This window comes from Balaenoptera physalus, assembly GCF_965194825.1.
Source record: "Balaenoptera physalus genome assembly, chromosome: 7".
Lineage (NCBI taxonomy): Eukaryota > Metazoa > Chordata > Mammalia > Artiodactyla > Balaenopteridae > Balaenoptera > Balaenoptera physalus.
In genome coordinates this window covers 21,549,703-21,572,000 of record NC_138886.1, presented here as the reverse complement: position 1 = coordinate 21,572,000, position 22,298 = coordinate 21,549,703, and the positions used below count along the sequence as shown (strand labels likewise).

General features: G+C 35.2%; 2 protein-coding genes across 7 annotated transcripts in view; one reads left to right on the top strand and one right to left on the bottom strand.

Moving 5' to 3' along the window:
- Positions 1-22,298, bottom strand: part of PTBP3 (polypyrimidine tract binding protein 3) — a 101,541-nt gene that overhangs the window by 38,770 nt on the left and 40,473 nt on the right. For 4 of the 6 annotated variants that reach the window (XM_082469181.1, XM_082469178.1, XM_082469179.1 and 1 more), the window contains 3 exons: positions 13,049-13,218; positions 10,509-10,655; positions 2,573-2,737 (listed from right to left, as the gene is read on the bottom strand). In XM_082469181.1, the coding sequence (XP_082325307.1) occupies positions 2,573-2,737; positions 10,509-10,655; positions 13,049-13,218 (482 nt within the window). The remainder of the gene's footprint in view (positions 1-2,572; positions 2,738-10,508; positions 10,656-13,048; positions 13,219-22,298) is intronic. The other 2 variants (XM_082469183.1, XM_082469182.1) reach the window with 1 other exon arrangement.
- On the top strand, positions 18,988-19,876 carry LOC309664175 (RAB7A-interacting MON1-CCZ1 complex subunit 1; the record flags this gene model as incomplete). The annotated part of the gene is made up of 1 exon (XM_082469243.1): positions 18,988-19,876. Exon 1 carries the CDS (start codon positions 18,995-18,997, stop codon positions 19,874-19,876), a length of 882 nt encoding a protein of 293 aa, XP_082325369.1. The 5' UTR covers positions 18,988-18,994.

Below are 22,298 nucleotides of genomic sequence, written 5' to 3'. Positions count from 1 at the left end.
AAGGATCAGTTTCTTACAATGCAATTTACTAGCATCTGATAAGTACAGCTAACATTTCTTGAGCACTTACTATGTAACAGGCACTGTTCTAAGTGCTTTAAATGCATTAACCCACATGATCCACACAATGAAGGTATAAAATAGATACCACCTTCATCCCCATTATATAAATAAGAAAAAGACACAGAGGGAGTAAGTTACTTGTCCAAGGTTATAGAGGTAGTAACTGGTAGAGCTAGGATTCAAACCAGCTCCAGATACTGTATCCTTAATCATTATGCTATACTACATTTTAGTTGGCTAATGGAATAGAGTGTCAGGGGGAGAGGGCTTAATTAATGTAATTAGAGAAAGACTCTCTGAGGAGGTGAATTTGAGCTGCAAATGGAATGATGTAGATTCAGCTAAGTGGCTATCTCGGTAAAGAGTGTTCCAGGCCTATGAAATAGAAGAGAGAAATGGACAAGGACAGAAATAAGAGGGGGGGAGGGGGAGAGGGTCAAAGGGCCAGAAAAGCTAGGGTGCTAAATAAACAGAAGAGTTAGGAAGTGAGGTTAAAGAGATGGGGAGAGGTCTGCATATGGGGCCTTAAGTGCCTTGCTAAGAAGTTTTGGTGTTTTCCAACAGCAATGTGAAGAAGGATTAAACAGGAGAGTGCCATAACTAAAGGGCTGAGAGTCCTATCCCCATGGTTACTATTGAAGACTCTCAATTACCTCTCTTCACCTGAAGGACCCATGATCTTTTGGGAGAGAAACAAGGTTTGTTACTGGTCTGAGGGAAATGATAAATGGAATGGCAAGACAGGACCACACAACCTTGACTAAATTCACTGCTGACTGATGGCAATGTTGAGCCACAGGTGCAATAACATCTTTTGTAAAGCAGTAGAAGTTAGCAGTAGCTACAGTGCCACAGTAGCAAAAGCAAACAAAAAATGCTGATGGATCACAGAGGGTTCAATGCCATTTTGTGGGATAAACAGTAGAAAAGAACAAAGAAACCAATCACTTAAGTAACTGCTGAACACTTTTAGGGAACAACGGTGGCTACGGATACCACTGCTAAAACCCTCCATGGGACATGCTTCACAAATGCACATATTTAGAAAATGGTACTCAGGAAACTATCACAGGGAATAAAGTAGGCATAATAAATGGTATATTTTGATATTTACATGCATAGCACATGAACCATATTAGGAAATATATCTGAGTTCTATCACCAATTGGTACAATGACTGTGGGAAAAATAACAACTTCTAAGGTCCCCAGCACCCTTATTTGTAAAATGTGAGAATAGGTATAGGATACATTTCAATTCTTAAATACACATGCACACACACACCCCTATGACTCTTCATTCAGTAGTACAAATCCAAAGGTTTGGAAAGCAGTTAAATGAGTCTAGACTGGCCTGAGATCATGCTGTTTAATATATAATGAGATATAAATATGAAAATAGGGACTTCCCTGCTGGCACCGTGGTTAAGAATCCACCTGCCAATGCAGGGGACACAGGTTCGATCGCTGGTCCGGGAATATCCCACAAGCCATAACGAGCAACTAAGCCCGTGCACCACAACTACTGAGCCTGTGCTCTAAAACCCACAAGCCACAACTACTGAAGCCCGTGTGCCACAACTACTGAAGCCTGTGCGCCTAGAGCCCGTGCTCCGCAACAAGAGAAGCAACCGCAATGAGAAGCCCATGCACCACAACAAAGAGTAGCCCCCCACTCGCTGCAACTAGAGAAAGCCTGCACGCAGCAACAAAGACCCAACGCAGCCATAAATAAATAAATAAATATGAAAATAAGCATATAATATGTTTTAGTGTTTTAAAATAATTTTTATACTTAGGTTGTCAAGTATAATGAAATGGAATACTGGAGTTGACATTAGGGGACTTGAGTTCTAACTGGTTCTTCAATTACTCTTTACAATATTCAACTCATCAAGTATCTGAGCCTCAGTTTTATTCAATACAAAATTATGTAACTAGGTGATCGATCTTCCAGTTCTTAAATTCTATATCTTCACAGTAGGCCATGATGTGGTACACTGCCTCTTATCAAGACAGTTTAGACATAGTAATGGGTAGTCTATGAAAGCTATGTTGAGACTCAGTCAGTATTTAACATGATACTTCCTTATTTAAGTTACTCATATTTTCCTTTCAGAGTTTTTAAAATAAAAATACTCAAGTGTAGGGAGGAGTCAATAGAAATAGATTAGCTGTTTTCTATATTGATGTTACTTTCTGAGGAACAACTACTACCGGTGTTTTTCATAGGAGTCTGTGCTTTGTTCATTTTCAAGCTTAGGTATAAAACAATTGAATTCTTACATACCTTTTTAAATCAAGTATTTAAGTTAGAAGATGGAGGCTTTCAAAAAACTATCTCTAATTGATACTATTTCTTGCATGAAACAGGATGCTGAAGTTTTTTTTTTTATTATTTAAACAAATACATTAACCAAAATCAACAACCTGAAAAACTAAAGACATAAAACATCCAAAGTTACAGAGGTCATATTTGACTCTCCTTTCATAAGAATGTTCCTCCTTACCTGATGAAGAACTTCCAGGGTAACAGGATAAAAGAGGTTTTCAATAATTATTCGGAGCACAGGGCTCTGCCCAGGTAGGACTGTGCCTTCATTAGCAGGAGCTCCAGGAAGGGCCAGACTTCCTGACTGGACAGCACTGACAGCCTGCAGTGCAGCTTGGGCTCTCTATTTAACAATCCAAAATGAGAACTTGTGGTTACACAGAAGCATTATATAATCCTTAAAATTAGTTGATGTAAAGTAATATGAAGTAATAGAGTTAAATAAAAATATACATATCTACTTTCTCTGGATGCATATATCCTAAAATTGTAATCAGTCAAAAATCAAAAGTCTTGCCTTCTTATCACAATGACACAAAATTTAAGAAAGTTCTTAAATTTACTTGAAGAAATGAAAACAAAACCATGGCCAAAAAAGAAGAAAATTTGGATAGAACTTTTATTTCCTAATTTTTAAATGACAATAGGAAAAAAGACAGTGTGAAAGTAACATTAGAGGCCACTTTAAAAAAATCACTGAAGTCCCCGTCTTCTTTTTTCCTCCCTGAACAACCGAGTTCTAAAGCCTTTGGGTGGCATATGATAGGCGTAAATACGGAGGAAGAGAGGAGCTGTGGTGGTTCAGAGTGGGGCAAGGACGGCATCCCTGTACAAAGGCATCCTGGCACGGAGCATCAGAGCCTGAGCAACGAAAGGAGCGCATCCATGTGGTAGGTCCACCTGGTAAGGGAAACCGGAGCCCAAACAAGTAAGGAAGGTATCTGTGAGTGGGTAGCTCACTGCTGGCTGTCAGAACCTAGGGAGCATGAGACGGGTAAGAAAGGCATCCAGAGGAGAGTAGCCTAGCCAGGACTGTCAGAACCCAGGGAGAGTTAAGAAGGGGTCCACATGTAGTAAAAATAATCTAAGCAGGGTGAAGAGGAGGTCGGTCCATGGGGACCTGAATGGACTAAGAAAGTAGTTCAATGGAGGGGCAGCCTGGCATGAGATGTTAGAATCCAAGCGGGGCAGGCAAGAAAGTTTCTTAATATCATGCTCCACTAAAAGGAAGCAGGTGCTCTAAAAAATGTCTAGCTCTAAAGCTGGAGCAAGGAAAGCACAAGATGAGTGTGTAACTTTTCTGGTTTTGTGGGGGTTTTGCTGCTGTTTTGTACCAGAATGCAAAGAAGTTTTCAAAGAATGATGGGAACAAGCCAAAAGGACACAGAAGACAGCTGGAAGGGGCTCCCACGGCCGAATATAGGACAATTTGAGAACCAAAATAATGACCGTAACAAATAAAAACCCATCAAATGAAATGGGAAACATTAAATACATAGGCTGATATAAATTGACAGTTGATAAGGAACAGTATATTTACACTGCCTTAAAGTACCTTCCCCCACTCTTCTTTCCCCCTTCGTAAGTCACAACTTTACAGTGGAGAAGCCAGGCAAACACCAGCCAAATCAAGTGATCAAAGAGCACACCATCAGTAATGCAACAAATTGAAGTTATGTGCCCCCTGATATGATGCAACGAGAAAAAAAGAGCATTACTTCTGTGACATTCCTGTCAAAGCTACATACACTGAATCTAATCACAAGGAAACATCAGACAAACTCAAATTGAGGGACAACCTAAAAGATAAGTAGCCCATAATTTTCGAAAGTGTCAAGGTTATGAAAGTTAAAAAAAACCTGTAACTGTTTCAGATAAAAGGATACTAGAAGATGTGATTTCTAAATGGAACATGTGATTATGAATAATGCTTATTTTGCTGGAATAAACATTATTGGGACAACTGGAAAAACTTGAACGGGGACTGAGGATTGGAGGGAAGTAATGCATCAAATGTTAATTTCCTGATTTTGACCACTGTTTTCTGGTTGTGTAGAAGAATATTCTTCTTTGAAGGAAATGCACACTAAAAGTTTGGCCAATGAACACAGACCAGATTAACAATTTATTCCCAAATGCCTCAAGGAATCAACAGTTCTTTGTATATATCTGTAACTCTTTTTAAATTTTGTGACTGTCTCAAAATTTAAAACAATTATTTAAAAAATAAAGTAGGTGAAAGAGGAGAAAATTGAGGAGAAAAAAAGCACGGTTAATGATTATTGAAATTAAATGCAAGTTTTCATCAGTCTTTTGTTCCGTACTTATAATTTCCTAAGAATGGTGATAATTAGTAAAATGTTTGTGCCACAAAATGAAAAAATCCTACCACTTTAATGCACATTCTTTCATTTCTACATATTGTACTCACTTGCAATTTTAAAGAACACAGTACTTTGTCACAGTACTTTGTTTTTTATATGAACATTTGTTCTGTTTTCATGACTTTAATTTTTAATTTACTTTTTATTATACCACCTTTCTAATGTGAGATGAGTAGCTTTCCAACATTTTGCTATGAAAAATAACATTAAAATAAGTATCTTTCTGGAAAAGTGGCAGTCTTTTACTTTCTGTATGCTTAAGAGTTGAACAACTTCCACTTTTATATACATTTTTTTTTTACCTTTTAACAGCATTTTTATGTCATATACAGACTTTTATGTATCAAGTAAAACACAAACTACCAAATGCTGTTTCCAAATCATCTTTGAGAACAATATTATGAATTATTTGAATATTTTATATCATTAGCTTTCAAAACTATGTTCTCGTAAAGCCAAGTGTGTGGAATACTGAGCATCCTAATTCTGCTTCAGACATGGCAGTTTATCTATTTTATACTGGGCTCCCCAATAAGATTTTATTTGGAAAAAAGGGTTGTACTGCTTTCAAATTTGAAAACTGGCTCACATTTCCACTTTGAGCCTTTAAATAGGCAATGATGATGCTGGGAGGTCATTCAAAAAAGACTCAGAATTAACACAGGGATTAGAGTTAGCAGAAACGAACATTAAAGTAGTTATTATAACTGTATTGCGTGCACACACACACAGAAAAAAGAAAGGTTAAGTAGAGACATGGAAGACCAACAGTGCTGTCCAACAGAATTTCCTGTGATAATGGAAATGTTCAACATCTACAGTATGCAATATGACAGTACTAACCACAAGTGGCTAGTGAGCACTCCAAATGTACCTAGTGCAGCTGAGGAACTGAATTTTTTATTTTTTAATTTATTTAAATTTAGCCACATTTAGCTAGCAGCTACCATACTGGACATCACAACTTTATAATGTCTAGGAAAAATCATCATAGTGAGGCTCTCAATGGAATAATGGTGCCTTTTCTTCTTGTATCAGGATGATTAAATCTTATCAAAACTAAGCCTGCATAACTGAAAGTAAACTTAACCTCACTAACTTTTTTACGGCCGCGCTGCGTGGCTTGTGGGATCTTAGTTCGCCGACCAGGGATCAAACCTAGGCCCTCAGCAGTGAAAGTGCAGAGTCCTAACCACTGGACCGTCAGGGAATTCCCAACCTCACTGACTTTACTTCATTACCCATCAATCATTCTATCAATCCTTTTTATTAAACAATTCTATATATATGCTTACTGCTGCTATATTACTGTTATTGTTGCTACTGTTGTTGTTTCTCTTCCTTCACTCTTTCCTCTTTGGCACAGAAGATACCACAGTGGAGAAACATGAGAAGCCATGGTATATATTGTCCTAATCATTCTAGAGTTGTCAATATACTTTGCATTAGTACTTCACAGAGCACTGAGTACAAAAGTCTCTGCATAGCAGGCATGCAAAAAAATTCTTTTGACAATAAAAATCTGAGAAAAAGATTTATTTAATAAGTAACTCTATAGTTTCAATTTTTAATTAGGCAAAAATATTTAAGTAAAAAAAAATGAAAGTGGAGGCATACTTTCCACTGAGGACAACAGAAAAGTGAGCGGGAAAAAAAGAAATGTCTTCTTAATATGAAGAGATATTTCAGATACACAGAAGACATATTTTCTGTGTATCTGATACTAAACATTATGAGGCAGCAGAATTCTTATTATGGGATAGTTTTAAATGTTTCAGCAACAAACCCTCCGGAATGGTTACATTAACTAGTAGTAAAGGAAATAGCAGTAGTATGATGGAAAAATCAACAAATATTTTATTGAGGTGGGGGAGGTATATACACTTCATGTAAAATTTAAACATGCCTGGATAATGTGAAGAAGACATTTCTAAAATTGAGATGGAAATGAATATACAACAAAATTCACAGATCTTAACTGTTCATTCAGTTGGATGATTTTTTGGGAAATTTTTTAAGGGAAAATCCTTCCATGGTCATCTCTTTGCAAATTTATAAACTTCCACCCACAAGGTCAAGAAAAACTGTCTATACAAAAATGACTCCTATTAATACAACCACTCCTCAAATGCTGTACCTCAAAATAGGATCTAAATTTTTTAGCTATAATTTTAGCTTAAACCAAGGGACAAAGATACTTGATATTCACCTGACCCTCTGCCAAGTATGTCCATAAGCTGGAAAAGAAGTTATGTGCATGTTTTGGGATATCTTGCTATTCAAAGAGAAGAGAATGAAACAGTAATTTATCAGTTTCTGAGGGCTGTCTGAATAAAAAAACATCTGGTACATTTTATATATGCAAACAGGACCTTCAATTTTGACTTCAGCTTTGGTGTAGGACTCTGAATAAAAGAAAAATATTATTTTATCAAACACCAGTGCAAAAAATGGACAAAAGTAACAAAATGGAAAGGGTATTGGGAAGAAATCAAGGCTATCTAAGAATAAACTAGGTCATTTGGGCTGGCTTTGGTTGCCAAGCAACTGGGATTTCTCACTGTTTCCCTTTGGAATAATCCAGTCTTTAAGAGTTTTATTAAATTGTTTATTTCGTCTTCAAGACTTTAACATATTTAGGAATAACATTAATGAGAAAACTGCATGACTTACATGAAGGAGAATTAAAAATTCTTCTGAAAGATAGGAAATAAAATATAACTTCCTCCTCAAAAGGATCAGTTAGCAATACAGACATGTTAATTATCTACAAGTAAATCTATAAAATCAACCCAATTCTAACTGTGTCTTTTGGGGTTAGGAGTTATCAAAATTATTCTAATATATCCTGAGAAATAAATAAAACATATTATCCATTTAATTTCTAAAAAGAGAGGGTAAAGAATAGGGCCTTGCCCTACAACATATTAAGCCTTAGGGACACGGAATTAGGAATGGAACAGAACAGAATCCAAAAGGTAGTCTAGATTAGACATGGACTGCATACCATGTGAGCCACACACACATGAAGGTAGATGGGGGTCACGCAAGCAGAATGTGTAGTCGTGTCTAACAAGTGTATATATGCGTGTTGTTAAGTATGCACAGTCTGTGTATGGAAAACTAGACCATGACAAAAGACAAGTTTCACAAGAGTGGATTTTTTTTTTTTTTAAGATTTTTTTTGATGTGGATCATTTTTTAAAAAGTCTTCATTGAATTTGTTACAATAGTGCTTCTGTTTTATGTTTTTTGGCACGAGGCATGTGGGATCTCAGCTCCCCGACCAGGGATTGAACCCACACCCTTTGCATTAGAAGGCAAAGTCTTAACCACTGGACTGCCAGGAAAGTCCCATGAGTGGATAATATTGATAAATGGGTTATTCAACTACAACAAAAGAGAAACTGGTCACTGGGAGTAAGATAAAGACCAAAGTCTCACTCTCCACCCACAAAATATTCTTAACAAAACAGATTTAAACACTACAAATAAAAACCAAAACATGAAAGTATAAGAAAACATAGGTAAAAAAAATGTTTTTAATCTTGCTATACTGGGTTTTTATGAGTATGGCACCCATGTCAGAGACCATAATACAACTTCAGAGATTTGACTATTATATAAAAATATTTTTAAATTGCATTAGCAGACAAAATTCGAGACAGAAAGTATATAGAGTGGTGGCTGCCAGGGTCGGGGTAGGGGAAATGAGGAGTAAGTGTATAACAGGTATGGAGTTTCAGTTTGGGAAGATGAAAAAGTTCTGGAGATGGGTGGTGGTGATGGGTTGCACAATGAAAATGTACTTAATGCCACTGAGCCATACACTTAAAAATGGTTAAAGTGGTAAATTTTACGTTATATATATTTTACCACAATTGAAAAAATGGGGGAAAAACTGCATTAACAGAAATCACTATAAATACTTCACAAGTTATTAAAGAGAGCAAACAATAAGATACAATTTGTTAACTAGCATATTAACATAGACGGACAGGAAAACTGCTTGCTCATATATTATCAGTGGCACCCTAAATCAGCAAATAAGCTTTAGAGAAAGCAATCATGCAACATATATTGAAACATAAAACATGCATAGGCTTAGTCCCAGCAATTTTGTTGCCAGGAACATAAATAAGATAATGCTGCATGTGTGCCAAGATATGTAAGAATGCTGCTATAGTACTATTTGTAAGAGCATAACATAGCAAACAATCTCAATCTAACAACAAGAAACTGGATAGCACAGGACAGGGATATCAGCTCGGTGCTCTGTGACCACCTAGAGGGGTGGGATAGGGAGGGTGGGAGGGAGACGCAAGAGGGAGGGGATATGGGGATAGGATATGTGTATACATATATCTGATTCACTTTGTTATACAGCAGAAACTAACACAACATTGTAAAGCAATTATACTCCAATAAAGATGTTAAGCTAAAAAAAGAAAAGAAACGGGATAAATTATGGCTGCCCTTTTGAAGAGAGTATTATGCAGTCATTTAAAAATTATGAAGTAAAAAAAATAAAATAAAAAGTATGAAGTAATTCTGTATTTGTTGTCATGAAACAACATCCCTGACATATTGTAGAGAAAAAACAGTTTTCAGTAGTTTTCAAACTATTAGGATTCCATTGGTATAAAATTATACACATAGATAATAACCTGAATAGAGAAGGGGTACACAGTGAAATGTTAGCAAAATGTTAGTTAATTAGTTATATCTGGGTAACTGGATTGTTTTGTTTATTTTTTATTTTTCTGGATTGTTTGAATGTTTTACCATGAGCATGTATCCTATTTACAAGGCAATTTTTCATTAAAAAAAATTATACTATTTAAAAATATCTAACATTTCATTTACTCTTAAGTTTAGATAGTTTATTATAGGCCATTAATATCTCTTGGATAAGTTAAGGATTGTGTGCAGGAAATGTCACTGTTTTTAAAAATGTGGAAAACTATAAATTCAGCAGCTTGCATTATAATGACTTTCAACACAGAGTCAAAGAGCTGAAGGAGTTCTTTTGCCTAGAGCAAGAGTATCACGGCCAAATTGCTCTCAACATAATTTAAAAAACCTCTTTCTTAAGATGTACTTGCTTTGTGGATAAATTTTTCCTACCCTGAAGTTACTTCAAATTACTATTTTAGCTACTTAAAAATCAACCTGGAGAGACACAGAAGTTTGAACATGAATTATATCAAAATAAAAACTGGAAAATGAGGTAAGAAATGTTCATATTCTATATTCCACATTCATCTTGGAGAGTCAAAAATCATTTAATGAACATATCTATACAAATTCTTATTAACATCTTAAGTTCAGTTACTTAACATCACAATAGAAGCATCACTCAACTTCTCAATGCCTTTGTTACATATTCTGTAAAAAGAAAAGGACTGACTTCTACAGTTCCTTTCAGATCTGAGATTTTTAAGAGAGACATTAACAATGTATGTTTTTTTCCACTCATGAAAACAGTTTCAAGGGAAAACTAAATATCTGCCATTTCTAACACCATATCTTCAAACTTACTTCCAAATGGCAGTGCTTTCTTATTCTTAAGTCTTTGGGTAAGAATTTACATAAACAATCTTTACCAGTAGAGCATTCTAAGATGAAGAAAAACACATGATTATTTTTCCTCTGAAAAATAGAAAATTAAATTTAAGTTATTATATCATGGTTCTTATAGCTATTTTTAGAAATGCCTTTAATACTTACAGCTTGATTAGGTAGATTGTCAGTCTTAAGTTCTCTGTGATTGGAATACTGAATAAAAACAGGCTGGCTTCGAAGGTGAGGAGTAACAGGAGTGTAATAATTCACCATAGTAACAGCAGCTTCCTCAGAAGCCATTTCTAAGAAAGCCTGCAATAAACACAAGAAAGTAAAGTGAAAGCTCATGTTTTTGAAAGGCAGCTAAGAACTACTTTGTCATTCCAGCTTGCTCTAAACTCATGTATTCTCAAGAGAAATCACATTGCCCCCAAGGGGATGAAAAGACTTGTTTCAAAGTGTATTATTGACAGTAATTGAAAACATATTTGAAAAAAGTTGGGTTCAATAAACATTTGGGATTGGGAAATTGCCAGTTGATTAAATGATTTTATGTGGTTTTTGGTTTTCTTCTTGTTTCTTCAAAAAACTAGAAATAATTAAAAAGGCAAAAATAAACGTGTGCATCACTACTATAAATAGATGCTTTCAGTTTCTTCCTAAAAAATTCTCAAACAGAGATGCGGCATAATGATTTGCTCTTCTTTACCTTTTTATAAAACAGCCATTTATGAATACAATTAGAGCATTCAGGTGCAAAGGCTCAATTGTACAAATTAGGGAAATGTGAAAACTTCCTACATTAAGTCAATATTGCTTTGGGTCATTCAAGTGACCTTTTTTGGATATTGGTAATCACTGTACTAATATTAGCTATTTGAAGACTAACACAAGAAGAACTGAGATGGAAAATGCTCCTTGGTATTTATGCCTTATTCTGTATAAAGCTTCTCCTAGCTGTCAGGACTCCAATTAACTTATGACAGGAATAGGAAACTTACAGACCTTTAAGGTGGCAGGTTTTATCACCCTATCTTAATGGTTAAGAAGATAAAATATAGACATCTACTAAGCATTCTGAGCCCTCAGAACTACCTATAAGAACATCTCAAATTTAAAATGCAGGAAGAACCCCTGATCCAAATCACTATCTTCGAGGAATAAAACAGACTTCGAGTCATTTATACTGTCTAAAAGGTACAGATGTCCACGACACACTTTAAAGTTGCTATCCAATTGTATCAATAATACACTTTTTCTAATATTTCTAAGAGAAGTGGATAAAAATGATCAAGGTAACAAAAATAGCAATGGCAATATTTCCTAACTATCTGGTTTTTAATCATCTTTTCAACAAAGAATTTGTAAACTGTATTCTAATAATATTCATTATATGGGGAGAGTCTCTTCCTGCAAACTCCTTTCTAAATGTTTCTAAACTCCTGCAATGTCTAACATCAGTCACACAAAGGAAAAGCTGAACAATATCTTTGGAATATGATTCTTATCACAGAAATTTTTTCCTAAATGTATATACAACCTAAAAATTCAAAAAATTCATATGTAAAAATAAATTTTCCCACATGGAGTCCAGTAAAAGAATTATTTATGTTTTCCCAAAGCATCCAAAGGGATCAATTTTCATAATGTAGGGTGGAGAGAAAACCGAAAGTCACTACCCACAGAAAGGCTGGTGAAAATAACCCCTACTCTGTCCTCAACACTCCACCTACAAGAACCATGGGAAAGATTATGCTTACAAGTACTACTAGTGACTCACATCAGAATCTCCTGCTGAAGTAATTACTAACAAGATATTTTCTAAACAGGATTTATGATCAAAAGACAAGCAATTAACATAACAGTCAATTAGCACTACAGATAAATATAAACCTAGAACCAACTGCAGAAACAAAGGAAAGTGTGACATTGCCTGCTGCCTCTCAGAGCTATTTGACATAAAACATAGGATACACTACACGAAACACGATAATGTACATAACACATGGCAGTTAGACATTTCACAGCCATTAGACACGGTCATGTTGGCCCTTTCAAACCGTGCAAACCATACTATTCTCAATAGTGGCATCTGTGATAAAAAGATCCAAGTGCGTGCACTATCTCCAAAAGATGTAAGAAAAATGTGTAAACACAAGGGCTGAATACTAAGACGTATTATTTAACTTCTCCAGTTCTTAATAACCTCATCTGCATTAAACAGGGATGTTAAATAGTTTACTAAAGATAGAGGAGTCTGAATCAGACATCATTATCCAATCTCTGATGGTAATCAATCCAATCTCTTCTGATAATCACAGGATATTTTCATAAACCATTTTGTAATTAAGAATATAAAATATGTTTGTTAACAAGTCAATGAATAAGAGATAATCCTGTTTCCTATATTAACATTTTTGTTTGTTGCTTCCTGTCATTAAAAAGTTCTATTTTAAAAACTATTTAAATAGAATGAAATTTAGGGGAAAAAAAAAATGTTCAAGAAAATAAAAATCTCTTTTTTTTTTTGGCCACACCTTGCGGCTTGTGAGATCTAAGTTCCCCCACCAGGGATTGAACCGGCACCCCTGGCAGTGAAAGTATGGAGTCCTTACCACTGGACTGCCAGGTAATTCCCCTAAAAATCATTTTATCACTAACACCCAGAGATAATAACTGTGGGTCAATCTTTAAAACTTACATACCTGGCTTTTTCCTTTCAACATCAAAAGATTAGTTACTTTGCCAAATGGTAGACCTAATGATATGACCTCTGCTTCGGTGACATCACTTGGAATTTTGCGAAGATGGAGAACACGGGAAGGCGAACAGGGAGGTCTATCTCCTTTAAATTTCTTGTTGTCATTCCCATTAGCTAAAAAATATAAGATTTTTAAAAAAATTACTGAAACTAATTTGGGTTGACATATTACATTAACCATATCATCACATTTGACATTTGATATTCCAAGAGTTTCAGGTTTTGAAATTCAGGAACTACAGGGCTGATGGGAGAAGAGTAGAAGACAGTGGAAAACAAAACCATCCACCTTTCAATGAATGGGTTGATTTTTCACTGCAGGTATTATATTTTTTTTTAAATTGAACTCTGATTTTTAACTTCAAGGAAAAGTGCTGGGTAAATGAATTACATATTTAGAGGTATCAAAACCTCTAAATAGTCAACTATTTGTTGTGAATAGAGAACAATATTTATAATATCTTTAATGTATTTTTAAAGGTATTTTTCTAATTTGTCCTATTACTAATTAAACAAATAAGAATAATAACTTTTAGGAAAGACAGTAATAAAAATTTTATATTTATCACACCCTACGAGGATTTGGATTTGAGACGCATGTTTATGAAAATAAGTTTATTTCTTAGGCATCATATAATTTTTACCAATCTATTTTTTAAAGTGCTTTTAGAACCTAAACTGTGGTTTCCTAGGATAATCTTATTCCTTATGATACAGGCAGTTCTTAATATAAGCATCATCACCTTTCTGGAAATGCAAATGTTTAGCCCTACCTCAGACCTACTGAATCAGAAACATCCCAGCAACTGTGTTTTAACAAGCTCTCCAGATGATTCTGAAGCAACCTAAAGTTTGAGAACCACTGCTGTAAAATTAAGAAATCCATTATGCCAGTTTACAGCCAAATTTTATTTAAAGCCTATGTTTTAACAGTGACAATAACTAGAACTGACAAGCCTGTAACGAGTACTCAAATTTATGTACATAAGATTCAGAAATGTTTTTCTCCCAGAAATAACACCAAGTAAGACTGAATGCAAATTATCTGAAAGCCAAAAGTTTCATTACAGTGTTGTTTTTTTAATACTAAAATACTTAGCAGTATTAGGAGGAAAATATAATCTTTCCAAACACCTAAGATTATCATTTTTCTAAACACTAGTGGAACTTTACAATCAGGTGTGTGATCCTAAATAAACAAATTTCATGAGGACCACATAAAAATTATATGGCAGTATTGTGTACCCATAGCTGTGGCACAGAACTCAACTTGCTTACAGGTAAATAGGGTGACTTAATACCAAAACCAGCACTTGCTCCCAAATTCTCTATGTTCATGAATGCAGGCAACATCCTACCTGGACCCAAATACCATCAATTCCTAGAGGTCCTTACAGGTCTGTGCCTGTGTATAACAAATGCCTAGGAGAGTGTGGAAAATAATCGGCAAATATTTGTTGGAAATTAATCTGGGAGGCAAGAGGTTCCTTCTCCTTTCTCATTAATCATCATGAAATACTGATTTTTCCCTCCAAGATGACTGATTCCATTTTCATCTCCACTCTCAATGTCACTTCACCTATGATCTTGGCCCCTTCTACTCTCCCTTCCTCTAGTTTCACCCCTCCCCCACTTCCACTCAGCTCCAACATCATATCAATCTAAACAGATGTATCATGTCTTTATCCTGCTCTAAAAACCCTGACAGGATTCCAGCTACCTAAAATGTCCATTAGTTTCTAGTTTTCACGTTGCTTTCATTTACACTGCTTCACTGGAGTTGACAAAAATATACTAAGTTAAATATTATTAATTTTAACAGATGAAGAGACAGGTTCAGAGATTAAATAATTTTTGTACACAGCTAGCAAGTGATAAAAGCATTATTCAAACTTAAGTTTAAAGGTAATTTTCTTAACCACAAAAATCTCAAAGTGTCTTACCATTCGTAGAAAAAAGTAAGCAACCTGACAGTGACAATAAATTTTCAGAGTATGTGCAGGTTTATGAGGATTATAATGATAATACTGTCACTAGATTAAATGCCAAATATCACCTCCTGGACAGGAGTGAAAGCCAAGCATGAAGTGCCTTTCTGCACCCTCCCTCCCTGTAAGCCTAGATGGCTAGACAACAATACCACCACCTTGTGCGTTCTTAAGCAGCACAAAGTGTTAAAGACTAGAAAAACATACTAAAGGCCAAAGGCTTTTGTAAGTTTACCCAGAATATTCCAAAATGAATGAATGAACATTAAGAAGGTTGTTTCTTTAACTGAGGTGTTCATAATCTCCGTAAAACTATGTGTGAGAAAAAATGAATACCTACACAAGCTATTTGAGCTTGCACTGAACTATCAAATAAAGACCTATGGTGACAAATTTTTATCAAGAATTATGCAAATATATCACCATTTTAGGTTGTTAATTGTTCTGCATTATAAAAGTGCCTGCGCTACGTTCAGAGTATGGGCTATGAAATCAGACATCTTGTTCTGACATAACTGAGCCTGAGATTCTTCTCGGATAAAATGAGTATAATAACAGAATTTGGAAAATGTAGTATGAGTATTTAGAAAATTAAATATGATAACATTTAAATGCTAGGTGCAATGCCTAGTACAAAGTGATCAATAATCTATGTCTTCATTTTCTTAGGAGGGCTTATTTTACCTGGAAAGTACGTTCTTTCTACTTTTTTGGTGCTAAAATAATGATTGTGGACAACAGTGGATTTTTTTCTCTTGATGTTCTTACTTTGCAAAATTGACATTGCTCAAAATTAATTGAAAATTTTATTATTCTGTGGAATCTAAAAGCCTAAGAACTACTCATCTAGATGACCCAAAAAAGGTTATATCTAAAGACTTGATAAATATAACAATCTAAAAATGAAAAATGCATATAAGCAATTATATGGAATTATAATTTAATAAATGAGGAAACAAGAAAATTGCAATGCACTGAATACATAACTTTGACAAATTATTCCCTGTACAAAAGGATACATCACAGACTTTCCCAAAATTGTATTATGAAAATAAGCATTCAAAATACTTAGCTTGCATAAATCTTGTATTTTTTGAATATAATGAAAAGTCCTGAATGCCTACTACATATTAATTATGTTCCAAAGGGATAAGTGGAAGAGGCTTTTTAAAAATTCATATATTCCCATCTCAAAACTGAAGGGATCTACCAAGAAAACTATCCTAGAAATATGGATCTTTTTAAAAATTCAACTTTATTAGGGTATTCTTTAGGTATAGTAAAATCCACCTGCATTTTAAATGCAGAGTATGACAACCTTTGACAAATAACCCATATGACCACAAAAAACCATTGAACCTGGACTTTTTCATTATCAATTTGATTTTTAAAACAAGTACAGGGCTATTTAGGTTTTCTATTTCTTTTGCACCTGTGTTTTTCAAGGAATTGGTCCACTTCATCTAAACTGTCAAACTTATTGGCTTAAAATTGTTCACAATATTCACTTGATATCTATCTTAGCCTGCTCAGGACACCATAACAAAATACGATAGACAGAGTGGCTTAAACAATACAAATTTACTTTTTCACAGTTCTGGAGACTAGAAGTCCAAAATCAAGGGTCAGCGTGGTCACTTTCTAGTGAGGATTCTTCCTGGCTTATAGACAGCCACCTTTTCACATGGTCCTCACATGGCAGGGGTGGAGGGAAAAAGCAAGCTCTTTGGCATCTCTTCTTATAAAGACATTAATCCCAGTGAGGGCCCCACTCCAAAGGCCCCATCTCCAAATATCATCACACTGGGGGTTAGGGCTTAAACATATGAATTTTGGGGGTACACAAACATTCAGTCCATAACAATATCTTTTTAATGTCTACAGGATAGTTCTTGATATTGGTAATTTCTTTTTTTTAATAAACCTACCTAGAGGTTTATTAATTTTATTGATCTATTAAAAAAACAGCTATTGGTTTCATTAATCCTCATTTTCTATGTCATTAACTTTTGTTTTCATATTTAATATTTTCTTTTCTATTTACTTGGGGTTTAATTTGCTCTTCTTATACTACACTTAGAAGCTTAGATCATTCATTGTAGACTTTTTTCTAATAAAATATTTAAAGCTGTAAATTTCCTTCTAAGAACAGCTCTAGCTGAACCCTACAAACTTTAGTAAGTTGTGTTTTCATATTAATTCACTTCAAAATATCTTCTAATTTCCCTTGTGACTTCTTATGTGATCCATGGATTAAGTGTTACTTTCTTTTTCCAAGCAACTGGAGATTTTTTTCTCACATATTTGAGGATCATTTCTTAAAACTGCTAATACAATTCTAATGCATAATTTTAATGCATTCATATTTACTGAGACTCAAGGACCCAGCATACAGTTTTTACCTTGCTGACCATTTCATGTGAACTTGAAAAGAATATGTATGCTGATGGTGTGCGGGAGACTGTTCCATATGTCAACGAGGTCAAGCTGGTTGATAGTGTTGAAAACTTCTATATTAGGTGATCTACAAACTTCTTCTAAAGGGACACGTAAATATTTTAGACTTTGTGGGCCATACAGGCTCTGAACCAACTATTCATCTCTGCAGTTGTAACATGAAAGCAGCCATAGATGACATCTTGCAGAAAAACCTGAACGAACTTTTTGGCCAAGCCAATAAATAAGTATGACTGTGTTCAAATAAAGTTTTATATATAGACAGTGAAATTTAATTTCATATAAGTTTCATGTATCAGAAAATTTTCATGTATCAGAAAATTTTCATGTATCAGAAAATATTCTTTGTGCTTTTCACCATTTAAAATGTAAAAATCAGGACTTCCCTGGTGGTCCAGAGGCTAAGACTCTGCGCTCCCAATGTAGGGGGCCTGGGTTTGATCCCTGGTCAGGGAACTAGATCCCACATGCTGCAACTAAGAGTTCGCGTGCTGCAACTAAAGATCCCGTGTGCTGCAACAAAGATCCTGCATGCCGCAACAAAGACCAGGCAGAGCGAAATACATACATACATACATAAATAAATACATAAATAAATGTTTTTTTAAACAAAAATGTAAAAATCAATCTTAGCTCATGGGCAATACAAAAATGGGCAATGGAATGGATCTGGCCCACAGGGCAGAGTTTGCTAATGCCTGCTCTGGATCCTTATTGATTTTTATCTACTACACTATCAATTACTGAAAGAGGAGTGTTGAAATCTCCAGCTGTAATTGTGGATTTGTCTATTTCTCTGTTTAGTTCTATTAGTTTTACTTTATGTATTCTGAAGCTCTGTAATTAGGTGAATATATATATTTAGGATACATATATTTATTAAGAAATATAAATAAATGGAATACAAAGTAATAAATGACAAATAAAATGGAATATAAAAAATAATCTAAAGAAAGCCAGGAAACAAAGGAAAAACAGAACAAAATATACGGGACAAATAGGAAATAAATAGCAAGATGGAAGACTTAGTGGGGTGCGGATACAATCCCTGGCTGGGGAACTAAGATCCTGCATACCGCATGGCCAAAAAAAAAGACTTAAACCCAACTACATCAATAATTATATTAAGTGAAACTGGCATAAAGATTCCAATTGAAAGGCAGAGATTATGGTCTGGATAAAAGCAAAACAATTATAAGGTGTGAATAAGAAACCCATTTAAAATATAAAATCCAGGTTAAAAGTAAAAGGATGAAAAAACATAAATATGTAAACCCTAATCACAAGAAAGCTGGAGTGGCTGTACTAATATCAGACAAAGTAGACTTCAGGAAAAGGAATATCACCAGGGATAAAGAGAGACATTTCATAATGATAAAGGGATCAATTTATCAAGAAAACATAATATGTCACACATAAAACATGCACATAGGCCCGTTGTGGCCATGGCGGCCTCAGGCTCCAGTGTGGTGAGGCGAGTGGAGGAGCTCGGGGACCTGGCTCAGGCCCACATACAACAACTCAGTGAAGCCGCCGGCGAAGATGATCACTTTTTAATTCGGGCCTCTGCAGCTCTAGAAAAATTGAAACTTCTGTGTGGAGAAGACAAAGAATGTTCAAATCCATCAAATCTTCTTGAACTTTACACACAGGCTATTTTGGACATGACGTATTTTGAGGAGAACAAGCTAGTAGATGAAGATTTTCCTGAAGATTCTTCACAAAAAGTAAAAGAGTTGATCAGTTTTCTTTCAGAACCAGAAATTTTGGTTAAAGAAAATAATATGCATCCGAAACACTGCGATTTGCTTGGGGATGAACTCCTGGAATGTCTCTCTTGGAGACGAGGAGCCCTACTCTACATGTATTGTCATTCTCTGACCAAAAGGAGAGAATGGCTCACAAGAAAATCTAGCTTGCTTAAAAAGTACCTTGTTGATGGAATCAGTTACTTGCTACAGATGCTGAATTTTCGGTGTCCCATCCAGTTAAATGAAGGAGTTTCTTTCCAAGACCTAGACACAGCTAAATTACTGAGTGAAGGAATATTTAGTGACATTCATTTGCTGGCTATGATGTACAGTGGAGAAATGTGTTACTGGGGATTGAAGCATTGTGCAGATCAACAGCCAGAAAATCATGAAGTGGATACTGGTGTTTCTGGAGCAAGCTACGCTACACACAAAGAACCTTTGGATTTCCGAGAAGTAGGAGAAAAAATTTTGAAAAAGTATGTATCTGTGTGCGAAGGACCCCTGAAAGAACAAGAATGGAATACAACAAATGCAAAACAAATTTTAAACTTCTTTCAGCATCACACTAACTAGGCTTTCTCTAGTTGCGGCAAGCGGGGGCCACTCTTCATCGTGATGCGCGGGCCTCTCACCACCGCGGCCTCTCTTTTTGCGGAGCACAGGCTCCAGGCGTGCGGGCTCAGCGGTTGTGGCTCACGGGCCCGGCCGCTCCGCGGCATGTGGGATCCTCCCGGACCAGGGCTCGGGCCCGTGTCCCCTGCATTGGCAGGCAGACTCTCGGCCACTGCACCACCAGGGAAGCCCAGTTACAATGCTTTTTACTGTGATGTATTAACAAAACAATGGGCAGTACATTTTTGTATGTGTTAAAGCCTGCTATGTAAGTTCTGTTCCATTTAGAATGGATTAACTTCAGGATACCAAATACTCCACATAAGGAAAGTATTATAATTACTATAATTCACTCATCAACAACTATTACGTGCCTATTACATGCTAGGTTTTATCCTAGGCACTGAGTATATAGCTTTGTAAAACACCGGAGTTTGTTTTTTAGTGGAGGAAGTTAACACATTTTAAGAAATAAATGTGTAGCTTGGTGAGTGATGAGTGCTAGGAAGAATAAAGCAGGGCATGGGGCTAGTGTGACTCGAGAGGGGTGCTGTTTTATTTAGGGTGGTTGGGAAGGCACCTCTAAGCACCTGTCTACTTCAGCATTTGGGTCTACCCCTCTGGTTGAATACTATTCAATGTGCCATTGCACATTCAGTATATTCATGAAGTTTCTCTTTCTTATGGAAGTTTTGATGCTGAATTAAACAATGAATCACTACCTAAGAAATTCTCATTTTGATCCCATTTAAAGGGTTTCTCTCCAGTGTGGGCCTTACTAATGGGTAAGTGATAACCTAAAGACCTTGTAGCATTTATTACACTTGGAGTTTCTCTCCATTTTGAACTCTTTGATGGTTACTAAAACTTAAACTCTGTTAAAGGATTTTTCATAATCCTTAAATTTGTATGGTTCTTTTCCACTATGAATTTTCTCATGTTATCTAGGCTTTGAGACTTAGTTAAAGGCTTGTCTACTTTGCTGCATTTATAGGGTTTCTGGCTACTGTGAATTGTTTGATGCTGATTAAGGTCCAGATCATGAGTGAAGACTTTCCCTTATTTGTTTGCATACAGTAGAGTGAGGTGAGAGTCACTGGCTAAAACCCCACAATAAAATTTACATTCCTGCCTTTACAATCAATCCCCCTGGGAATTCTCTGATGTTCATTAAAGTGGGAGATTAATTTTAATGCCATTTTTTAAAAACCCACAGCTGGCTTATATGCTAGTTTTAGATTGCTTGTCACTTTTCTCTCTGCACCTTCCAGGGCTCCTTTTCTGACTCCCATAAGGATACCCCTTCTGCCACAGAATACAGGATTCCATAGTTCTCTAGTATCACCTCCTTGTATTATTTTTTTTTTAACACAATATGAGCTATCATGTTATGGAAGTATTACATTAACATACATTTAATGTATCCACAGTTAAAATATGCATTATGTATTCGTGCTGCTGTTGCTTACTGTTTTTTGTTTTCCTACTTCTAGTGAAAATTTCCAACTAAAATATTTGGAGCATATAAAATTTTTTAAAAAAAATAAAACCATAGTCCCATTAAAAAAAAAAAAAAAATGCACATAAATGGCAGATAATCTCTGCTTTTTAATTATAATCTTTACTTTTTTTGTTTACTTTTTTTTAAGCGACTGCTCTGGGGTTAAATTGACAATTCATATCTTTAACTTACCCCAGTCTACCTTAAAATAATATTATAACACCTAGGTATTATGTAAGAACTTTTCAAAGTATATGTCTATTTCCCTTATCATATCCTTTGTGTTACTATCATATATTATACTTTTCACATATGCTATAACTCCCCAAATATATTAATATTATCTTGCTTTAAATAGTCAATTGCCTTTTTTTCTTTTTGTATCTTATTTTATTCACTTATTGTGTCTTATGGAGCTTTCCATAGAGAGCATTCTATACTTTTTTTTCAAATAATTTTTTACTGTGGTATATAATACACATAACATAAAATTCGCTATCTTAACTATTTTTAAACGTAGAATTCAGTGGTGTTAAACACATTCATAATGTGTAACTATCACCACCATCTATCTCCATAGCACTTTTCACCTTGTAAAACAGAAACTCTATACCCATTAAAAAGTAGTTCCCTATTCCTCCCTTCTTCCAGCCCCTAGCAACCACCATTCTATTCTGTCTCTAAGATTCTGACTACTCTAAGTATTCTTTCTTATTTCCTTTCGTGCATATCATATAGCTATTTTCTTTGTGGTTACCATGGGGATTACATTTAACATCCTAAAGTTATAACACTTTAATTTGAATTTAGACCAGCTTAACTTCAATAACATACAAAAACTCTGCTCCTTTACAGCTCTGTCCCCACCCCTTTCCGTTATTA